The 23,959-nt window shown below is 41.4% G+C and overlaps 2 protein-coding genes and 1 pseudogene across 2 annotated transcripts in view; 2 read left to right on the top strand and 1 right to left on the bottom strand.

The window, feature by feature from the left end:
* The first annotated feature begins 4,353 nt into the window (after positions 1-4,353).
* TIMP4 (TIMP metallopeptidase inhibitor 4) overlaps positions 4,354-23,959 on the top strand; it is a 118,828-nt gene continuing 99,222 nt past the window's right edge. The window contains exons 1-2 of the mRNA XM_089781017.1: positions 4,354-4,373; positions 6,560-6,643. Coding sequence (XP_089637143.1) covers positions 6,637-6,643 — 7 coding nt within the window. The 5' untranslated portion in view covers positions 4,354-4,373; positions 6,560-6,636. The remainder of the gene's footprint in view (positions 4,374-6,559; positions 6,644-23,959) is intronic.
* SYN2 (synapsin II) overlaps positions 5,710-23,959 on the bottom strand; it is a 260,118-nt gene continuing 241,868 nt past the window's right edge. Inside the window, exons 11-13 of the mRNA XM_075939636.2 lie at positions 14,125-14,185; positions 10,143-10,386; positions 5,710-6,618 (exon numbers count right to left, since the gene is read on the bottom strand). Coding sequence (XP_075795751.1) covers positions 6,483-6,618; positions 10,143-10,386; positions 14,125-14,185 — 441 coding nt within the window. The 3' untranslated portion in view covers positions 5,710-6,482. The remainder of the gene's footprint in view (positions 6,619-10,142; positions 10,387-14,124; positions 14,186-23,959) is intronic.
* On the top strand, positions 17,944-21,933 carry LOC149523768 (uncharacterized; annotated as a pseudogene).

Genomic DNA, 23,959 nt, shown 5'->3' on the forward strand with positions numbered 1-23,959 from the left:
CTGTTTAGTAAAATAATATCAATGAGTTATGGGACAAATATGATGTGACAACTGACTTCATAAATGACTAATCCTAATAGTTTTTGGATTTTTTTCAGTATATTTGTTTTGTTTAAAGGATTTTGCAGACCTTTTTATAAAACAAAATCTCTTATACATAAAACTCTACATCCGGAGCATAGGCAAGTATCAGCTTGTATGTGACATGCATTAAAACAGTCAGAGATATGAAACTTTTGCATTGTGGAGTGGTGATGTGGTAGGTATTCTGTGTGGGAGGATACACTATACAGAATTAATTGCTTCACCTTTTTCTCCAGAAAGTAAAACAAAGCATGTAGGGAAACTGGTTTTTTTCCAAGTATGAGTGGCAGGGAATTTTATTTGGGAGTGTGAAACTTTGCCTTAAGCAGAAAGGTGAGGCCTGACCTAATGAGCTCTTTAATGCATATTGTACTACATGCACACTTTGAAACTAGACAGGTGTTAATTATGCATAATGCCAAATTATGTTTAATGACTACACTTTTCTTGATAGCAATAATTAATTTGCTTCAGTGATTTTATTTTTAGATTGATTACAAAGATTTTAAATATCAGAGGGGTAGCTGTGTTAGTCTGAATCTGCAAAAGCAATGAGGAGTCCTGTGGCACCTTATAGATGCATGACATGCATTTGATGAAGTGAGTCTTTGCCCACAAAAGCTTATGCTCCAATAAATCTGTTAGTCTATAAGGTGCCACAGGACTCCTCGTTGCTTTTAAATATTTTAAAGTGTTTCATGAAGCGCTATATAACTATTCAGTGGTACTGATGCAGCATAATGGAGGCAGGGCCGGCTCTAGGCACCAGCAAATCAAGCACTTGCTTGGGGTGGGACGTTTCCAGGGGTGGCATTTCCAGGTAAGCAGCTGCCCCCGGCAATGCCTGGCCCCACCCCGCCAATTTTAAAGGGCTGCGGGAGCTCAGCTCTGGCTGCATGTCCCCGGGAGCTGGCTGCGGAGCACGGTGTGGCCAGGCTCCACCTTGCCCCGCCGGCTCCAGTCCTGCCTTGGCCCCAGCCCCCTTTGCCGGCGAGAGACCGCTCCCTGCTGGCCGCCCAGCTCGCTGTGCCCGCCCCACACCCTTCTGGCTCTGCGCCCTCTCAGCACCCCGCAGCCCCCATTCCCCACACTGCCACTGGACCCCAATCCCTCTTCCCCTCCCGTTCCCCACGTCCCAATCCCCATGCCTCCCCTGCACCCCCCACCCTGCTCCCCTGATCCCTGCGCCCCTCTGGCTCTGCGCTGCCCATTCCCTGTGCTGCCCCTGCATCCGGTTCCCTGTGCCCCTGTGGCTTTGCGCCCCCTCTGCACCCCACAGCCCCAATTCCCTGCGCCCCTCTGGGTCTGTGTCCCCCATTCCTCACGCTGCCCTGGACCCTGATCCCTCTGCCCCTCCCATTCCCCGCATCCTATTCCTCTGCCTCCCCTGCACCTCACTCCCCCCAATCCCTCCATCCCTCTGGCTCTGCGCCTGCCGGTCCCCGTGCCACCCTGCCCTGCATCCCCCACACTGTTCTCTGCACCCCTCTGGTTCTGCGCACTCCAGCTCCCCAGTCCCCCTGCTTCCCCTGGTCCCCACGCCCCTCTGGCTCTGCGCCTCCCATTCCCCACAGTGAACCCTGCTCCCCCTGTTCCCCATGCCCCTCTGGCTCTGCGCTGTCCCTGCACACTGCTCCCTCTGTGGGTCGGGAATGAGGGTGCTTGTCCATAGGGAGGGGCTGGACAGGGCAGGGAAAAGGCTGCTGTGATCCGGGAGCGAGTGAAAGGGGAGGGGGAGTTTACTTGAAGCGCCTTTGCCTTTATGGAAAAAAAATTAAAATTATATTTGCTATTTATAGGGCTAAATACCGGGACAAAAGCGAAAACAAACAAAAAAATGCAAAGTGCAAATGTGCAAAGCGAACAAAAAGAAGGGGGGGCAGCCAAAAAAATTGTTGCTTGGGGAGGAAAAAAACCTAGAGCTAGCCCTAAATGGAGGATGTTCAGTCCTATTAATACAAAACAAATACAAAATTGTAGGTGTTCTATTTGATTGGGCTAATTAAAAATAGCAGACAATGTGGTGAAGAAAGTTGAAGGTGCATGATCAATAGAAAGGAAATTGAAGCCATTTACTTAGCCACAGAATTCACAGAGGCTTTCTGCTTCCAAAGCGCATATCCCTTGAAGTAAAGAGGAATCACTCTTTTAGTATTAAAGGGTCTATTTTTTGAGTGCTGTTGCTTCTACATGATGATGGTCACAGACACTTGATCATGTCTGTCATTCAGTCAAGTAAAAGGCAATGTGGTACATTCAAACTAGCTAGTATATTAGCAGAAACAGCACAAACTTACCTACAAACGTGCTTCAGTATTAATCTGATGTAAGCAGGTAGTTTAGTTTTCCATTGCCATTCAGTTCCATAGGGTGCCAGCCATATTGTAGATAGCTGCTCAACATATTATGATCAATCCATTATACACTGGTGCCCAATAACACTTTTTATAGGTTAAAAACAGTGAATTATCCATACAAGGCTTTGCATCTCATCTCATTACCAAGTTTCAAACTGGATCCATTACCAAAAAGTTATTGCTGACAATCTCAATAATGTGGGAGGCCAAGTCTGTGCTCTATATGTATGTCATAAATTGTCATTTTAAGTTGGTAGGCGGTACACCCTAAGGGTATATCTACACTGCCACTCTAGTTCCAACTAGGGTGGCTAATGTAGGCATTCGAACTTGCAAATGAAGCCCCGGATTTAAATATCCCAGGTTTTATTTGCATGTTCCCGGGCGCCGCCATTTTTAAATGCCCTGTAGTTCGAACTACCTGCCCTTGGCTACACGCAGCATGGACTAGGTAGTTCGAATTAAAGGTTCTAATTTGAACTACTGTTACTCCTCATTGCAGGAGGAATAGCGTTAGTTCGAATTAGGAGCTTTAATTCAAACTACCTAGTCCATGCCGTGTGTAGCCGCGGGCAGGGAGTTCGAACTACGGGCATTTAAAAATGGTGGCGCCCGGGAACATGCAAATAAAGCCTGGGATATTTAAATCCCGGGGTTCATTTGCAAGTTCGAATGCCTACATTAGCCACCCTAGTTCAAACTAGGGTGGCAGTGTAGACATACCCTATGAGAGCTAATGAAGCTGAAGCCTCTAAAATCTGTTAGGGTGCGTCTACACAGCACTCTAAACTTGAAATAAGATACGCAAGTTGTGCTACACAAATTGCTTATCTTATTTCAGGTGAATGTAGAAATAGACAATTTTGAAATTTGGCATGTCTACACAGTGCCAAATTTCGAAATAATGCACTATTTCAAGACATCACTTAACCCTCGTGGAGCAAATGTTACCAGGATAGAGAAATAAAGCACCCGTTATTTCAAAAAATGTTTCAAAATAACAGGCGGCTTATTAAGATGCGGGGTAGCTGTAGCTGTGCAGTGTAGATACTCTTATAGAATCCATAAATATTTTCAAGTATGTGAACTTTGTTTTACATAAGACTATGGAAAAGCAATAGCAAACTTCTAGTAGCATGTAAATTTTCCTTTTTAATTACATAAAGCAAGAACAGAGTAATCACTGTTTTGGGGCAAATGACAGCCTTTCTACATTTATATCTTAGCTTCACACTGGATACTTTTGTAAGTGAGAAATGTATTTAAACCCTCTTAAATGCTTGTAAATCTATATAGGTATTTTGTTGGCTACCTTTTCTGTATTATTCAATCTCCTAATTTAATTTAATAAATGGTGACAAATAGTTCATTATCTGTAAAAATGGGATTCATGTTATTTAAGCTTTTCAGGGTAGGGATTGGCTCTTACTGGACATGTGCACAGTACCTTGCACTATGAGTCCCTGCTCTCTGTTGGAGCCTTTACGTGGTATCCTAATACAAATAATGAACAAAATAGCTTACATCTTCTTGGACTAATAGTTTAATTTATTTTCCTAAAGAAAATGATATTATACTTTGAGAAAATGAATTCTAGTTCAAGGAGGAAGGTACAAGAACATGAATCTTGTCTATTTTATTTGTCTAAGTGCCTAACACATTTCAGGTAGTGGATAAATAATAGGTTTAATTCTTGATTATATATTTTGAAATCTTTTCCATATCCCATTTCCCCATCCATGGACTACCTGACTTTAGCATGATGATGTTCCCTTAGCTATATGAAGTCTGGAAAAGCTACACCTGTTAAGTTTCTGGCATTTTGACAATGTAGCTGATACACACGTGTTTTCTTCTGTTTGTTAATTCACACTTTTATTATGTTTGTAGAATGGAAGTGAGAGCAGATCTGATGTGAACCCACATCATTAGGTAATGCTAATTGTAGTCTAGAATAAATTGACTTAATTAGATTCTAGCTGCTGCATTCATTTGAGGTGTATGGAGAGTTAACTGAAAAAAAATACTTTAAAAAACCCAAATCAACTCCATAAAGGTCCTATTGTTATTCTTTCCTTGCACATTCAACACTAGAGCTACATCTAACCTACAAGTTTTTGCGGCAGAAAATATGCTAAGGAGAGATTCATTAGCATAAGTTGCAACATCATTAGCAGATTTTCTGCCGTTTCTTTTTGTGCAAGGGGTTTTTGCGCAAAAAGAAAGAGTGTGGATGGGGGTTATTTTGCGCAAAACCCCCCTGTTTTGCACAAGATCCTTATGCCTCTCCGGGTAAATAATTTAGGAAGTTACTGATGTACTTTATTAGTTACCAAATTGATTCTTAATCTTTGCTAAAGGGTATAGAGCATCTTGCCTGTCAGTTTTTGGCTTGTGTAATTTCAGAGAGCTCTTGAGTATAACATACAATTTACCCAGGCTAATTAAACTACCATTCAAGTGATCCCTTCTTCCTCTATTCTCCCAGGTCAAAAGTAGGTAAGGAGCTAGATAGGGTCCGGTGTTATATAAAGCGCTATACCTTGTGTTAGCCTTATAGTGCTAGAATTGTAACTTCAGATCCCTAAATATGTGCATGGTGGGCAAAATCCTTCTCTAATGTAACTGGAGTAAGTGGGATTATGCTGGGGATGGATATACCTTTGGACTGGCATATCTAAATCTGTCTACATCTTTTTGCTGATTTTAAACCCTTGTGGTTTTAAGTCTAAACATGAAAAACTTGAGGATCTGGAAGCAAGTACCTTTTTAAGGGAAAAAAAAAAGGAAATCATCTGCTACTTATTTCCCTTCTTAAGTGCTAACATGACATTAGGACAAACAAAGGAAAGGAAACACAAATGTTCCCTGGGAGGGAACACTCTTGTGTGTAACATTTTTTAGAGAGGAGCACAGAGTTGTTAACTTGGACTAGTGGTCATCTAGACATGATTTAATCTGCTTCAGACTAACTTGAACATTTAAAAATGCTGCTATTATCCCAATATGTGGGACTGCTTCTGTTATAGCAAATCAGGACAATATTTTCAGTGTGAATAACCTCTTAGGAAAAAACTAAGCTCCATGCCAATGAGTTGTAAATTTATCACATTGTTTCACATTATACAATGATTCTGGTTAACTGATAATTTGACATGTTAGTTTCTGAGGGAAATGGCCTACATGACAAAATATTTAAAAAATATAGATGAACAACTGAATTCAAAATGTGTTACACATAATTGCCAAAATCAATCTTCTTCAAAGCTTCTCTTTACTAATCACATAACTTTTAATTTATTAGAAGGTGTACACAAAAATATTGGTAACATTATTAGATCATGCATGTTACTTTACAACTTAGAGATTACTGTTAAACTAACAATTGGAAATACATGTTCAATAGACATATGAGGATACAAAAGTACATACTCTTACTACTAGAATAAAACTGTGATGTCATAAATTACACAGCAAATATACCAGAACTCTACAGGTTGGTTGATGGAAAGATTGTCAAAGGAGGAAGAGAACTTCTTTAATTTCTCACAGCAGTAAAGTGGCTTGACATCAGGAAATACCCATGTGACTTGCCTCCTAACAATCTGAGGCAAGAAGAAGTTTGGTTAAGACTATATTCTTGCAGTACAAAACATTCACACATAACATTAACATGCATTGCAAAGCACTGGAGATGGGTAAAGCAAGGGAAAACCCATAACACAATGCTTTCTCACAACAATTCCAAGAAGGAGAATCCAGTAGGATGATATAGTGCATCATAGTAAGGCCACAATGTTACAAGTGACAAAGACCATAAAATTAAGCATTTTTTACTACTACTAATATAGCTTTTCCTCTAATATTATATAGATTTATACAATGTACCTGAATTGTATCTCATCATAGACCTTTTTCAAGTTTAACATATTGCTTGAAACAGTAACGTAGGATAGGTCACAGGGATATAAATACTAAATATTCACTGTAGGTTCTAGATTATATGCCATATGCAACCGCATGAAACTGATCTTCAAATGGCTAATCAGAAAAAAGGCTAGCAAAGGACTTCCTCAAGTTTCGGATGGTTTCAGCTTTTGCTTCATCTTCGTTTACAGATGATCGAAAGAAGGATGATTCTGTGAAACTGAAGGCATTTGTCAAAGACTGTGATTTGCTGCAAGACAAAAGCAACATGATTGGTATGTTCATATTGTTCTTCAACATGTACATATACTATGTCCATACAAATTATTTCCTGTGCAAAAAGGAGAAGCATCTATGGGTGGAAAAAAATGTATATATTCAAAACAAGAAGGACAAGCAGAGGCAAACAGTATAATCACATACAGCATAGAGAACAGCCGAATACAGCATATTTCCTTGCTAGTTGAGAAGGAGGCTATGTCACCTATACTTAATAGAATATATTTGGTAATAATAAAACAGCTTATATTATTGCATGGATTAAAAGAATACGAAATCACCAACAAAACAGAAATGAGAGGACTACTGAGTCCAATTCACTTCTCTGTTTGACATTCTCTCCCCCCACAGTAACTGCATTCATTTCAGCAGCTTCCAGTGTAGGGATTCTCAAACTCTTCATTGCACTGTGATCCCCTTCTGGTAACAAAAATCACTACATAGAGGAAGGGGAGATTGAAGTCGGAGCCTTCCTGAGCCCCATGGCCCGGGAAGGGTGGAGAGGCAAAGCCCAAGGCAGAGGGCCAGTAACCTGAGCCTCATCCCCTGGACTGAAGCCCTCGGGCTTTGGCCTCAGTGGTGGAGCTTGGGCTTCAAGTTTAGCCCAGTGTTTTAGCAAGTCTAAACCAGCCCTGGTGACCCCATTAAAAATGGGTTGCAACCAATTTTGGAGTCCTGTCCCACAGCTTGAGAACCACTGCCACAGGGCGTAAACTGGAGTAAAGAAGAATTGGGCCTATTAAGTCAAATCCAAACCCAGAAAACCCTCAATTCAAGGTGAGTATCAATGCACAATGTTCCTTAAGGCTGCAAAAATTTGACACAAGGAGAAGCTTGTTACTAAATATTAAAAATTGAGTCCCATGTCTTCCGATGATTTATTAGATGTTTAATTCGTAAGTATGACTTAATGAAACTTTTATTTTGTGAGTGCACTTAATTTAAAAAAAAATAAAATCTGTAAGCAGATTTGTATTTACTGTAAGCAATTAGCCTAACAACAATAGAACCTCAGTTACAAACACCGGAAGTACAAACTGATTGGTCATCCACATCCCTCATTTGGAACAAGAAGTACACAGTCAAGGAGCAACTGATGACCCTCCGCCCCCCCAAACTCCAAATATAGTATAGTAAGTTCTATGTTAAATGTAAACTACTAAAAAGATAAGAGAAAAAGATGTTTGAAGATGAGGAAACAGTGTCTGTGTATGTTTCATTTAAATTCAGATGGTCAAAAGCAGCATTTTTTCTTCTGCATAGTAAATTTCAAAGTGATATTAAGTAAATGATCAGTTGTAAATGTTTGAAAGAATGACAAAATATTTTGTTCAGATTTCTGAACTGTTTAGAGTTATGGACAACTTCAATTTCTGAGGTGTTTGTCACTCTGACCTTCTGTTGTATGCTGAGGTGACTTTTTGCTGTAGTGCTAACATTAACTATAGCAAGTGTCTCCGTAAAATAATAAGTAAAATATATCTTAGTATACATGAAGGATAAAGTTTGAAGTTAAAACTATCCAATTCATATAATTTCAAGTGGAATAAATTGTTAAAAGGATAGGTTAAGTTAAAGCAAATGTTATCTAATTACAATTCACTAAATTTGTAAGCCTTTCAAAAAAGTATCCATTGCTTAATTGGTAAAGTAAAACTTTTGGGGAATGAAATTAACTTTGTCAGGTCTTTATCTTATCAGATCTCAAATAGAATTCAGTAGGAGACTGAGATTTGGCTGTGAATGCATTTCTCTAGTTTATATTGCCTCATACCCTGTGGGTTTCAATTTATCCATCTTTACAACGAGCAGTACTGAATGCATTTCAGGTTTTTAGTACATTGTAGATGGATTAAAGAATGATAAATATTTGTATTTGCACTAAGGAAAGGTAATAGGAGAGAGGCAAATCTGCAATTGACTTGATTAGTAACACAAAATAAATGGCCTAATTAAATATTTATTCACAGATTAATAACGTGCATGCACATGTTAAGCAATAGTTTGTGAATTATTCCAAGGCACGCACATGAAAATATATATCGTACAGTTAATCCCAAAGGCAGGGCATTTTATTTATGTACAGTAATCTGGTTTGGAGTAAAATTGCTTCACTAAAAATTGATTTAATAAACTAATTTTACCTCTGACAGAGGTAATGCCATGCTATACCACTAGTCTTCTAAAGCTTGCCAACTAAAAACAAATTGCCTTTGAAAAGTTATTTTTGATGTGAGAAAACTGGATGTTTCTCAGAGGGAAAAAATGCAAATCTATTTTGATGTAAATGGGGAGCGAAGGTACAAACAAATGGGGAGGGTTAGAAAATCATGGGTATGCAACATTTATTTTAAAAAGAATGCCAGGAAAATCTTATGTTGCAGACTGTTTCTGTATTCATCCATCTGGTATATGGAAAACTGTCATTCATGTCCTCTTGAGTCCAAGAATGGATTAATTTATCCCAGGACATAAGATCATAGAACAAGAATAGTGACATACAACATCCTATGAGACAGAGAAACAAGTTTCTTTGAGAAACAGCCACACTTGTCCCTTTTTTGAGTCACTGTTGTCTCCACTGACCCTCATGTCCTAATGTCATATGCTCAACAAATCCAACTCACTGAGCAATTAATGTGGTAAAGACTCTCAGGAAAGTCTGATTACAGGTGGGGAAGGGAGATTTCCTCACATTAGTTTTAGTATATTAGTGGCTAGAAAAAGGGAACTGGTCCCTCATACAGGTCTACTGTGTAATTAAAAAATCAGTCTAGTCTCTCTTTTGTCCAATTAAGACTATCCTAAGGGAAAATATATAATATCAGAGGATCCATCAGAATGTTCATTCCTGCTGGGGGTTGGCTGGAGATAGCAGCACTTGTATATTACTGTATGTCACTTGCTGCTCACTATTGGTCTGGAGTGTCCTCCTACAGTAAGGTATGGAACCCAAGGATCCTTCTTTGTGTTCATTGCACACTATTTATTGTATGGATAATTGTACTCTAACTGCAGTATACAAGGGAGATGGTCTGAGTTAACTGTATTATATGTTCAATCTTGAGAGAAACAGTATTGCAAAGAAACTCCTTCCTAACTACTGCAGCTGTTTAGATTATTTTTCACATAGGCTTTTGAAACTGAAATCTTTTGTTGTCTGAGTGATTGCAAGGTTAAAAGTTTAAACAGATACAACTTCCTTTTTCTGTACAGCTTTACTCACAGTACACGCAACTCATGAGTAGATATAGAAAGGGAGAAAAAAGAAAAGATGATGCCTCTTCAAACCAACCTTGGTTTGAGCTGAAAATGTGCAATTATTAAATTCTGTTTTTACAGTATTTAGGATTTGGGTATGACTCTCTGAATCAACCTCTTTTTTTACAGTCAAAAGAAAACATTCTTATTAGATAGGCACCTAAGCTACTGTGATGGAAGCAAAATAGAACTCTAGGGTAGGGGAAGAGAGAGAGAGAGAACCAAGTATCTTACTTAAGCTGTGGATGAGACTGAGGCTTCTGTTGTGGAGCAAGTTGTGGCTCTGGCTCCACTTCCTTTGATATCTTGGTGCTGGAAGTACTGTGACCCTGGGGCCGTGGTTGTTGAGTAGTAGGGCCAGGTGGACGCTGTGGCTGTGAAGCTGAGGGCTTTGCTGACTGCCCCTGGAGAAACATGCGCTGTGGCTGCAATGGATCCTGGCTTTGTGATTGCGTTCCTTGGGGTTGTACTGGGCCCCCTAAGTTCAGTACAAGAAAAACTTCATAATGTTACAGGATCAAAGAGCGTATATAAGATTTTATATCCAACACTTAAAAATAATCCTGGAATCTGTTAAATTCTGTGTTGAGACAATATTCTGCTAATATGGACCACCAGCTTAGTACAGTCAGTATTCTTTACCACAACTGGTACATTAATACATGTTTTACAGCCCTTTTGCACTCTAGCTTTAAAAATTACTATGAGATCCAATAAATCAAACTCATCCCTGGGATAATTTTGCCTTTTCATGTGAGAGGATTAGCTACAGCAGAATATCCTGATAGTTCACCAGTTCAGCTGATGCATCTATTGTTTTTATGTGATGTTATTACAATACTATAAAAAACTCAGTTATAAAATTATAGTTGCTTATATTATTCCATTTACAGTTTACCTTTACATCAGTAAAACAAACTTTATAATTACACTAACTGGAGATTTCTGGTAATCAATTAGATTTTATAGGAAAATATCTGTGAACAGAATATAGAGAGAGCTGAAGAAGTCATCACTAATTTATTCTTTGTGACCAAGGAGACAGATTTTGCTTCTTTTTTACTGACAAGACTATAAGCTGGCAAACAGAAAAGCATTATAAAAAGTATGGGAACAGCACACGAGGTAGAAACCTAAATTGTGAAATCCATGACAGATCTGATCAGCAGGCTTTTGAAAAGATGCTGTATCATCAGACTGTTGGTTTGAGGCTTCCTGAATGAAAATGTACTCAGTCAGATCTGTCACCAGGCACTGCACTTTATGTAGTGTCGGGTGTCTACACGTGGTTTCACAGGGAGGCTTTTGATAAATTAGCAGTTACAGCAGAATCTTTACTCTCACAAGTCACATCACTTATATAGCACATTGAATAAAGGGAGGCAGGGACAGAGACAAAACTTTGATAGATTTGATTAAAGAATGTTTCAGTCAGTATCTGTGCAGAATGGACCATGAATACTAGACAAGACTATTGATATAGTTGATTAGAAAATGGTCAGAATTTTAGTCCTCTTACAAGAAATTTAATGTCTAAGCTCTCTCATACTCTTTTTAGTCCTCAGAAAAGAAAACACATCTATCTATGTCTGGAAGAAAAGGTATTAGCACAATATGCCATTGACTTTCTATTTATATAGACAGATAGTCATGGCTAGTTTTCCACTTACTGTATAAGATTGTGTGTGTGTGGAAGAAAAGAACATACTAGTGCTTCAAAAAGTTTGCCACAACTAGGAGTATTCAACATTTTGTGTTGTAGAGAGGTAAGGATCATTGACTTAATACTAGGGAATGGGACTTTGATTTTAAATTTTTATGGCTTTTTTTTAAGGAAACCTCAGAAGTGGAAATAGTCTTGCAACATCTTAACAATGCTCAATTACTTTAGCTTCCCTTCACTCAGTACTCAAAAACAAAGATCTCCCCACCCCCTTAAACATAGTGGCTTGAATGCCAGAAACTTTACACTGAAGACAGATGTAACTTTCTTTTATTGCACATTAAGCTGTACAAGATATTTCACATAAAAGATATACTGCAGTCACACTTTCAGCATTTGCTCACTTTCTTGCAGCTGGGTTATACAAAAAGGCAACAATCATGAAAGAAACTTTTATCAAATAAAGAAATAAATAAAATCTGAACATTAATCCTACACTGTAAAACATCTGTTCCCTGTTACTCACAAACTTGCACCTAAGCATGCTTGCATGCAGAGACATATTAACTTGCTGCTTGTCTGTGGTATGAAGTAATAGATATATGCCCCTCTAGCTCTTTTGCAATTAACAAGCTGAAATCCCACCTGAATGCAAAGCTTTTCTTTGCACTCTTCACATAGAACTCACAAATGTCACATGAAAAGCACTTGTGTTACTCACACTACTACATGCAAAGCAACACCCACCTCTTTAAATAAAAATCATTCAGTTAGCAGATCCATTTCTTCACCCCCTGTCAGTATGCTTTATTCTCATTTATGACATCTGAAGGTAAGAATTTGTGAACCTGATCCTAAGTGTATTTCTTCCATATACAACAAAAATAATCAGTGTTGTTGCTAGTAAGATCATTGGCCCAGAAAAACATAGATCACTGAAGTAAAATTTAATGTAATTTACTGATCGGCAGTAAACAATAGCAGTCACCATTAACATTTCAATAGCTTAATAAAGCATATATAAATTTTCATTTTGCTAGCCTGCTTTCACAATTAGTAAAGCTCACAACGCTGAGGTTTTTATTGTTTGTTTGTGGGGTTTTTTATTCTTGGTGGGGAGTTTTTTGCAGTGCTTGTTGGGAAAATAAAAAGTAAAACTATCCTGTTTGTATTAAGCTAGTGACCAGTATTTGCCTTTGTATAGATTCTAAGTGACAAAATACAGTCCTGTGCTTTGCATGCTACAATAGTGCAGGTTGTGTTCCTGGGCTAGATATTTCCTAACAGTTCAATGACCTGCCTGGATATTGCTTGTGAAATTAAAGAGTAAATTGGTTATGTGAAAGTAATAAGTAATTATGGCTATAGGAAGTCTGGCAAAAGTCAAACATCTCGGGTCTTTTTGCATTTTGAGTTATGAGTAAAGATAATGTTATGTAGTTAATCCTGGGTAGAATTTTTTTTTTTTACTGCATATCTTGTTATTGTTTTCAAATAGCACTGAGAGAGTAAATTATGTATCTATTTTTTTATTACAGTTAATGGGGCAGATCCTTAGCTAGTGTAAATCAGTCCAACTCTCTTAAAGTCAGTGGAACTATGCAGATTGATACCAGATGAGGTCTCAATATCTCGCAAACAAGACATTTCAGGGGGCTCAATAGTCCTGCAGACACTTCACCAAACACTGGGAAATTAAATTAACCCTTTTAGTTAGGCAAAGAATTTCGGGGGGAAAAATTGTCTTAGGTTTTTGTCGAAACCACAGACAATTAATTCAGAACCACAACAAAAGAAACTACTTAACTGAACTGAGATATATTAAATACTCACATTTTCACTGAGATATTTCACATAGGTGGATTGATTAAAAATATGAACGCCACTATGTAAAATACAGGATATTTAAATGTTCCTCGGAAGAAGTCTTTTGTTTTATGGAATTACTGAAACACTAGAGTTCTACTCCTACTTATAAATAAAACTCAAATATTTAACAAACTTTATAAAATTTTAAAAAAGCTTCAATCAACAAATGTATTAAATTATGTTTTAGAATATCTATCTGAATCACCTATTGACGTTCATCATGCACAAAAAAAGATTACGAATATCACACACACACACTCTCACAGAGTTAAGCAAAAGTATTTAAATCTGAACCTTGATTTACCCCACAATATATAATACTTAAAAAATACTGTCTAACCACCCATAATATATAGTCGCATTGGACTCTATAGAGGCACAATTCTTTGTACACTGTTGACAACAACCCTGAAATCACAAGTTATACAGAGAAACATAGGTAAGCATTACAAGCACAGACATGAACAGGTAAACAACCAGACATTATAAGTTGACACTGCATAGAAAAAACACAGTCCAGGTCAGCACTGAAACAATGCAAAAACTGCACATAAACTGGTATGTTTGCTTTTAAGGTTGTTTTTTGGCTTTAACCCCTGCTATCACTCTCAATTATTTAAGTAGCCTGGACTTGTTTTGGTCCTACTGCAACGCCATTACAGTCGAGAATATACTGTAAACAACCTTGAGGTGGTGGTCGCTGAGGTGGGATTTTGTTTGGCTCTGGTTCCTTAAGTGATCCACTCTGGAAGATAAATACAAAAAAACAAGAGAGGTAAAAATAGAGCAGCGCAGTTACACTGTTTTATTGGAAAGCTCTCCATTATTTTGAAGTTTAAAACATGCCCTTAAGCTTTCTCTAGGTAAAGTCATGAATCCTGGCATATAAGAACTCAGGTTTGGGGTAATAAAAGAAATAAAAATAAAATATCTCTCCCTTTTCAGCATGAGGTTATCACCATATAATGTGAGCAGGAGAGTCTCTTTTCTTCCGAAGACTCTGCCATCCAAAAACCACACTGCCGCTCATTGTGAGGCCTTTTTCCTTCAACTCCTGCTATCTTTAACAACCTTTTTGCTATCACACTAACTACTTCGTTTTTTCAATTTTGATTTTGAAACTCTTCTTTATGCCTCGTATATTTTGAACTGATTCAATTAATTTTAATTCTTTGACTTAATTTCTGCATAAAGTGGGCTCTCTCCTGTCCTTACAGAAATTAATGCACATAGGATTGTGCCTAATGGGTTATATTTGTTCCTCTGTTGCACCTGTGTATTCAATGAGCTACTAAGGGGACTTCAATAGTTACCTGAATGTAAACTAGGAAAGACTTAGTCTTTTTTTCAGTGACAAGTCAGTGACATTCTCCTTCAGATTAGAAACAAACACAATGAAATTCTGCTGGCTCTGGAGTATGAAAGTGTCACTGACTATAGTTTTAGCTGTTTAATTAAGTGAAATGAAAGAAGCCAGCAAAAATATAATGAAAAATTACTTCACCCTGTCCCATCTAGCATGCCATAGTTAACTTTTCACAATAGGATATGTATTTGGCAGTATTATTTTCAACATATTCCTGTCCAGAGCAAGAGATGAATCTCAAGAAAAGCTTTGAAGCAGAACACCCTCAGGGAACATTAGGCTCTGGATCTAAGCTTTGTCTTGGGCCCATTGCTAATAATTTTCCAAGTATAATATGTTCCATCTCTGGACAAACAGCCATGCTTTATTATTTTTAAAGAATGATCAAGAAATCCAATTGCTATCTGCCAACACAGGAAAAAACCCTATAGTTTATTAAAGGGTGAATGTAAAATGAATTAACATAAAAGTCCTTGCAAAACTTGCTGTTCTTCAGAAAGATTTGTGTTTGATCTTAAAACTGAAGAAATACATCTTGACTGTGTCTAGACTGGCCAGATTTTCTGGAAAATCAGCCGCTTTTCCGGAAAAACTTGCCAGCTGTCTACACTGGCCGCTTGAATTTCCGCAAAAGCACTGAATTCCTACTGTAAGAAATCAGTGCTTTTTGCGGAAATACTATGCTGCTCCCGTTCAGGCAAAAGTCCCTTTTGCGCAAAACTTTTGTGCAAAAGGGCCAGTGTAGACAGCTCAAAAATTGCAATCGGGGCTTTTTTGCGGAAAAGCGCGTCTAGATTGGCAACGGACGCCTTTCCGCAAAAAGTGCTTTAGCGGAAAACGTCCGTGCCAATCTAGATGCTCTGTTCCGAAAATGCTTTTAACGGAAAACTTTTCCGTTAAAAGCATTTGCGGAAAATCATGCCAGTCTAGACGTAGCCCTTATCATTAATGGTTGGAATTCCTGCATTGAGTGCATAGAGACCTAGACATTATAATTTTTGTGTTGTAAGGCAATAGTATTATATCCTCAGCAGTTGTGAAAAGTTGCTTTATTTTTGCTTTAGCTGCATAAATAAAAGCGGACATCACCTATCTGACTCTCTAATTGCTCACTATTACACACTCCAAAGGGGGTTAAAATCAATGTGTAATGTGACTAGGCCAAAACCTGCTGATCACAAAAGGAATTGATCCAATAATACAGTTTGTTATACATGTTAAAACAAGGATTGGGCAGGAAGGGAGAATTTCCCAAGAAGAAACCAAGGCCACCACACTTAGGAAGATCACTTTAAAACACCTGCATCAGGAATGGGTCAGAGTTCTCACCTTCTGAATTACACGTAAAAGTCCAATCTCTGCCCTATGATAATTGTGATGAGATGGAAAGTGCATTGGTATTTGCAGTGTACAGAGCATTGTATTTTGCTGAGGAAATGCCAATCTTTCCTGTGATAGCTGGGAAACCTGCACAGGGGACTGGAAATGCTGGAAGATTTACCTTTAGGAGTTTACTCCATGTTGTTCCAGTGCGATGCTGATGCAACTTGCACTTTTCTCTGTGCCATCAGCACATGTGGGCACTCCACACTGAGTGGCATGTTTTCTGTAGCATTGGTAGGGGAATGTGTTACCTGCTTCCTTTCCATATGCTAGCCGCCAAATAGATGGTGCAGTGCTTGTTCTAGCAGGATAGATTGCAACCATGGAGAACACTATTCCCCATTCTACGTAGGGTGACCATCTGTCCTGTTTTTCTGGGACTGTCCCTTATTTAAGCTCTTTTCCAGGCACCCTGACTTTTTATAAAAAGGGGGTAAATTGTCTCATATTTGCTTGCCCCCTGCTGGACCTTAAGTCCCCTGGTCAGCACAGCCGCAGCAGCCTTCTGTTTGTGGCTGGCCGTACGTCAGGCAGACCTGCACGTGGCGTCCCGAGTCAGGCAGGGTGCAGAGACCAAATAGCAGAAACCAGGTAGTTGGAGACTCGTAGCCTGTATATATACAGCAAAGGGTAGGGTCTATGGAGCGCACGTCACCCCTCCCCCTGTGCACCCTAAAGAAGGGGGAGATCTGCCAGTGCTTCCAGAACATGATTGTTGCAGGGCTGAAGCCCCTTTCCCCGCTGCCCCTGCTGAAATGCCTTTTCCCGCTCCCCCACTACTAGCAGTAGCCCTGATCCTCTCCTTGCCCCCCCGGCCGCAGCCCTGTTCTCAGGCAGTCCCCGCAACTAGGCTGAATCCCCTTGCCACCGTGGAGCTGCAGCTCCATTACTGGGCAGCCCCCTTTCCCTGGAGGCCACCACCACTGGCTGCAGTCCCCATCTTCCCAGCAGCCCCATTCCCTGGCAGTCCCCATCGCTGGCTGCACCCCCATCCTCAGACAGCTACGCTATGCAGCCGTACCTGCCGTGGGTCAGCAGCCCCCATCCCTGATGTCCCCCACGTCCCAGCAACAGCCCCCATTCCCAGTGGCCCTAATCCCCAGCATGCACTTCCACTGAAGCCCCATCCCTGCTCCCTCCCACCCCCTCAAGCTATGAGTGGTGGGGCTCAGGATGAGAGCAACAGGGCTCAATCCTGCGTGCCTGGAGCTACCTGTGGGGGAGAAGCCTCCAGAGTCCATGGGCAGAATCAAGGCCAGATTAACCTTCTGTGGGCCCAGAGCCAAATTTTGTTGTGGACGCTCAGGGGGTAATGGAGCATGGTGTTGGGATGCCAGTCGCCAGAGCAAGAGGGCAGCTAGGGGCAAAGGGGCATGGATGGCAGGGGCAGTCCCGTGCCACCAAGGCCAGTGCAATGGGATTATTTACAAACTGGCAGTTCTCAGGCACACAGTGGCCTGACCAGACTTGTGTGGCCAGTATGCCTCTTTCCCTTGAGGGCAGGGCCATGCCATGCCCCACAGCCCCTTGACTCAACATCCCCCCAACTCCCTATAGGCAGAGCCTGCTGGAGCCCTGCCAGAAGCACAGCACCCTGCACATCACCCTTTCCCACAGCCCTACCGCAGATGCCCAGACCTCCCAGTCCCTAGTCCCCCAACTCACCTTTATTTCCCTCCACCTCACAGCCCAGCACACACACAACCAGGACCTCAGAGAGACCCACTCCCTCACCCCAGCTCCTGGACAGCAAGATGAGGACAAGGTGGGCACTTCTAAAGAGCAGTAACCACTTAATTGATGTAGAAGCTGAGAGACTCCTTAGCACCTGTATTCTCTATAGTTAGTGTACGGTGAACGTGGTGGGGCTCCTTTCTTGTTACTGCATCTTCCAGCTACTGCTCTGTAAATGAGTCCTGGCTGATGGTTGCTCATTGAAGCCTGGTCTACACTACATGTTTAGATCAAAATTAGCTAATTTTGATTTTCTAAACAATGCATCTATGTTACCAACCTCCTTTCAATGATTTGAAGGCCTTTTGGTACTCTACCTTGATGAGAGGAGTAGCATTAAATTTGATATCAAATTTATGGTAGTGCTGACATAGTGCTGTTTAAGTTGTCATTCTTGGACCCGCGGAGGTATCCCACAGTGCCCCAGTGTGACCGTTCTGGGCAGCACTTTCAATTCAGCTGCACTCCCAGGTACACAGGAAAAGCCCCAGGAAGATTTGAATTTCATTTCCTGTTTGGCCTATGTGGTGAACTCAGCAGGAAACCTGACTATGAATGCCCAGGGTCACAAGTGAGCTCCAGCATGGAGCATGCAGAAGATACTGCATCTGATTGCTGTGTGTGGACAAGAATCTGTGCAGGCAGAATTCCGAAGCAGTAAAAAACCCACTGATCTCAATGCCAAAATCACTCAGGACATGGTTGAAAAAGGATACAGTAGGGTCACCAAGCAGGTTCAGGCAAGTGCACCAGACGATAAAGGAGGCAAATGGTTGGTTTGGGTCAGAGCCTCGGACATGCTGCTTCTATGAGCAGCTGCATGGGATGCTGGAGGAGGTAGGACCCAACCATCATTCCCAAATTGTCCGTGGATACCTCCAAAGCGATTCTTCAAGCAGCTTGGGCCAACCATGAGGAAGACATTGTAGGAGAAGAGGAGGAGGAGAATGCTCAGCAGGCAAGTGGAGGATCCACCCTCACCGACAGCAAGGACCTCTTTCCAACTTTGGAGCCAATCCTTTCCCAGGACCTATTGCTGCTGCATGTATTAATGGCAAGGAGGGCGTTTCTGATTAGTTCAAATTTGTAATCATGCTAAGTGGTTGAATGTAATTGGGTTTATTCTTTATTCTGACCTGAGCTATTGGGATAGAGTGGTGGCCAGTCCACCTACACAATGGGAGCTACCCAGAACAGTTTGTTAATATATCTGGAGATGAAGCGAGAATCCGCCCTGCACATCTCTACAAAGCTCTCATTGAGGTTCTCTTCAATCCTTCTCAGAAGGTTTCTGGCCTGCCTTATTCTGTCTTTTACAGTAGGACACCATAACACACCAAGCCACCAGTAAGTGATCTGGTGTCACTGGAAGACAAAGCATAAGGACCGGCATAAAGTCTAGATTTCTGGCCACATTTATTCGGAATCTGTTCCCTATCATGTTCTGTGATTTGGAGAAGACTGGATGAAACGGGAAGTTCTGTAACTGATAGCACTGAGGCAATCCACCTCCATTTGCTCATCTCCAACAAATCATGACTCCAGGTTTGCTGCCCCGTTTCTGATGGACTTGAAAGGATCATTCTGGAGAAGAGCCATGCTGTATGAGAGCAGGTGGCAACCACACACTATGAGCCTGTACTGCCCTGTTCACTGCCCTCCCTTCAGGTCACTGTAGGAAAGGAAGGCTGCACTCAGCAACCATGCTGTGTGTATGTGTGTGCTTGCAAACGTGGTCTCCTTTTTAAATGCAGATGCCTAAGCAAAAACGAGGGCTGTAGTTTGCAAGCACCTTTTCCCATGTTTTCAAAGAGGAAGCAAAAGAGCACCCTCCGCCTTACCATGCCTGCCAACAAACTGAGTTCAGCTGCCCAGCACTCTGCCATGCACTATACCTTACTGGTACCAGAATGTTTAATGAACTCACGCAATCCACCCATACAGATAGGGCTCAGCTGAATGCATGGAGGCAAATGCTGCTAGACGTCATCCACATCGAACAGGAGGACAGGAAAGTATGCAGGGAACATGCACAGAAGACACTGTATGAGATATGGCATATTGGGGTGCACTACTAGGAGCATGGCCAGCAGATCTAGGGATGTGACTATTCCCCTTTATTCAGCACTGGTGAGGCCACATCTGGAGTATTGCATCCTGTTCTGGGCCCCCCACTACAGAAAGGATGTGGACGCATTGAAGAAAGTCCAGTGGAAGTCAACACAAATGATTAGGGGGCTGGAGCACATGACTTATGAGGAGAGGCTGAGAGATTTGGGCTTGCTTAGTGTACAGAACAGAAGAGAGGTGGGGGGTTGGAAGCAGCCTTCAACTACCTGAAGGAGGGTTCTAAAGAGGATGGTGTTCTCAATGGTGACAGATGACAGAATGAAGAGCAACGGCCTCAAGCTGCAGTGCTGGATGTTAGGAAAAACTATTTCACTAAGAGGGTGGTGAAGCACTGGGTTACCCAGGGAGGTGGTAGAATCTCCATGCATAGAGGTTTTTAAGTCCCAGCTTGACAAACCCTGGCTGGGATAGTTTAGTTGAGGTTTGTCCTGCTTCGGGCAGGTGGTTCAACTCGATGGCCTCCTGAGGTCTCTTCCAGCCCTATGATTCAACTCCCAGATATGACTGTCATTCCCACAGGTTTGATTGCTACACAGGAGGATTGTAATAAGCCACATATCCTTGCGCTCCCCTCCTCTGTTATTAGACCTTATACCTACAACTTCTTTTGTGCCTGTGTTCCCTGTGTTTCCTAAATAAAAATTCATGGTTTCCGAACAACAGGATCTTTAGTCACTGGCTGTGTCTAGACTGGCAAGTTTTTCCACAAAAGCAGCTGCTTTTGCAGAAAAACTTGCCAGCTGTCTACACTGTCCGCTTGAATTTCCACAAGAACACTGACTTCCGACAGTCTGAAATCAGTGCTTCTTGAGGAAATACTATGTTGCTCCCGTTCGGGCAAAAATCCTTTTGCGCAAAAGGGCCAGTGTAGACAGCTCAGATTTGTTTTGCACAAAAAAGCCCCAATCGCGAAAATGGCGATCGGGGCTTTTTTTGCAGAAAAGCGAGTCTAGATTGGCATGACTCAAAAGTGCAAAAGCGTCCGTGTCAATCTAGACGCTCTTTTCCGCAAATGCTTTTAACGGAAAACTTTTCCATTAAAAGTATTGTCGGAAAAATCATGCCAGTCTAGACATAGCCATTGGGCAGCTGCATTTGGGGTGGGTGCTTGGTCTAAAGGGCAGTACCCCTATAACAGGGGTCACCTTGGTACAAGCAACATGCATAACTGTCACATCATTGTCTGGTCATTTATGAAACTGGTTTTTAAAGCCTCTCTGGTGTTCAGTGCCCCTTGATGTCGCTTCTTATTGCCCTGGTGCCCATAATTAGCTAGTAGGTGATCTGCCTTGATCCCTCCCCCACCCTCCAGAAACTTTCCCTTCTGACTTTCACAGATATTATGCAGGAAGCAGCACCCACAATGGGGATATTGTTTTTCATGAGGTCTAACCTAGTCAATAAACTGCATTATTGCCATTATAAATGGTCAAAGGCACATTCTACCAAACATTCTGCACTTGCTCAGCCTGTAGTAGAACTGCTGTTTAATGGGAACTAATGAAGAACTTTTCTTTATTCACCCTCTCCACACCACTCATGCTTTTATAGACCTCTATCATATCCCCCCTCAGTCTCCTCTTTTCTAAGCTGGAAAGTCCCAGTCTCTTTAGCCTCTCTTCATATGGGACCTGTTCCAAACCCCGAATCATTTTAGTTGCCCTTTTCTGAACCCTTTCCAAGGCCAAAATATCTTTTTTGAGGTGAGGAGACCACATCTGTACACAGTACTGAAGATATGGCGTACCATAGTTTTATACTTCCCCTCCTCATTGTTCCCCAGGTTTCCCCCTCCCCTCTCATACCCTCTCTCTTCACCTCTCCCGCCTCCTTTTCCCAGTCTCCCCAGAGGTTAATTCCCCCCGCCCAAGTTTTGTTACTTAAAGAGAGTTTCTATGTTTGAACACGTGTCCTTTATTTTTTACATCAGGCAGGGGGGCTAAGAAGGGGTAAGTGGAAGGGGGTGAGGGAGGAATGGGGCACGAGCACCCGATAGGGAGAACTGGGGTGGCTCTGCAGGCTTCTCAGGGTGGAAGCTCTCCTGCAGGGCCTCCTGGATCCTGACAGCCCCCTCGATTGACTCCCCCCCGGATGGCAGCCTGCGGCAAGTGCAGCCGGGCTGATGGCCGAGTGCTGTGATGTGCCGAGTGAGGGCATTCAGGGCACTCCAAGACAGGACTGCTTTGCTGTCCCTCAGACAAGCAAGCGGGGAACCCTGAGAACTGTCTGTCCGGGGTGGGGGTTGTGTCCCTTTAAGCACAGCCCTTGGCTAGCCTGAGACAGCAGCTCCACGCTCTAAGTCCTAACCTTATGCCCTGCTGGCACTAGTTCCGGCCAGGCTTAACTTCAGTTCAGGGTCCACTCAATGTGGACATGCTAGTTCGAATTAGCAAAACGATAATTCGAATTAGTTTTTAGGTCTAGATGCACTCATTCGAATTAGCTTATTTTGAATTAACTAATTTCAATTAAGTTAGTTCGAATTAGTGCTGTAGTGTAGACATACCCGGTGACTGCACACTGCACTTTATAGTTACATTGCAGACAGGTGGTTAGTTACGTCTTACTCCTCAGAGAAGTCACTTTCCTCTTGCCTCGTGAAGCTGCACAAAGCATATACACAGGAGGAGTGAGTTACTGAGTATGTTCCACCTGCTGACTGCATGTCTTTGGGGAAGGTAGCTGGCTCCTGAAATCTAGCAGTTTTGAATGTCAGTGTGCAATCCTGCCTGCCACCTACAGGGATCCTATAGAGTAGCCAGGCCCAGACAGGATTGCACCCATATGCTCTGGTTTGATTATACAGAGGTCTCCACAGAAGAGAGCTGATTCCAGGAAGCAGATAAGCAGCATGACATGTTGGTACAGGTCTCACTACAGAATGAGATTCTTATTGTAAGCCAGCATTGTTATTGATACCAGTAGGGTTGATGCATTGCATTTTCATTCATTTTTCCTCCCCACATCCCCTGTGGAACAGCTTTTCCAGGTTGAGACCATCAAGATGAATTCATGACTTTGAAAAGTGTAGCACAGTGATTGTTGTTACTAAACAATCTTTCCCAAGTTACCCATCTACAATTCCTCAGTGTATTCTAGCCCAATGTGTGTGTGGAAAAATTCATATTAGAAATGAATGAAATCATGGGGTTCTTATGAACTGTAATATTTTTGACCATAAGAATGATCCAGCTAGTCCACCATTTTGTCTTCCACCAGCGCCAGATGCTTCATAGGGAATGAACCTAATAGGGCAATTGATTCAGTGTCCACTGTTGTTCACTCTTAGCTTCTGGCAGTCAGGTTTAGGGACTGCATGCCTGACCATCTTGGCTAATCATCATTGATGGATCTACCCTAAATCAATTAGCTTATTCTTTTTTTAACTGAATTAAATTTTTGCCCTTCACAATATCCTCTGGCAACAAGTTTCACAGGGTAACTGGGCATGGTGTGAAGAACTATTTTCTTCTGCTAATTTTTAAACCTGCTTCCTGCCTATTAACTTCACTGGTAATCCCTGGTTCATGTAGTATGTGAAGGGGTAAATAAACTCTCCTCCATTCATTTTCTCTAAATAATTCATGATTTTATAGACCTCTATCATATCCCCCCTTAGTCATTTATTTCTAAACTGAACAGTCCATGTCTTCTTAATCGCTCCTGATGTGGAAGTTGCTCCTTACTCCAAATAGTTTTTGTGCCTTTTCTGTGCCTTTCCCAGTTCCAATAGCTATATGAGATGTGGCGACCAGAATCTTCTTCCCTCTCCTGAGTGACCTTTAGGTACCTTGATCATCTGGTGTCCTGATTGTTTGGCAGACTCCCTGCTTCTGATATACTTAAAAAAATTTCTGTTTAGTTTTTTGCAAGGCTTCTATCTAGGAGCACAATTAGCAAAGGGCT

The sequence above is a fragment of the Pelodiscus sinensis genome, chromosome 11, assembly GCF_052426305.1.
Source record: "Pelodiscus sinensis isolate ZL-2025 chromosome 11, ASM5242630v1, whole genome shotgun sequence".
Taxonomy (NCBI): domain Eukaryota; kingdom Metazoa; phylum Chordata; order Testudines; family Trionychidae; genus Pelodiscus; species Pelodiscus sinensis.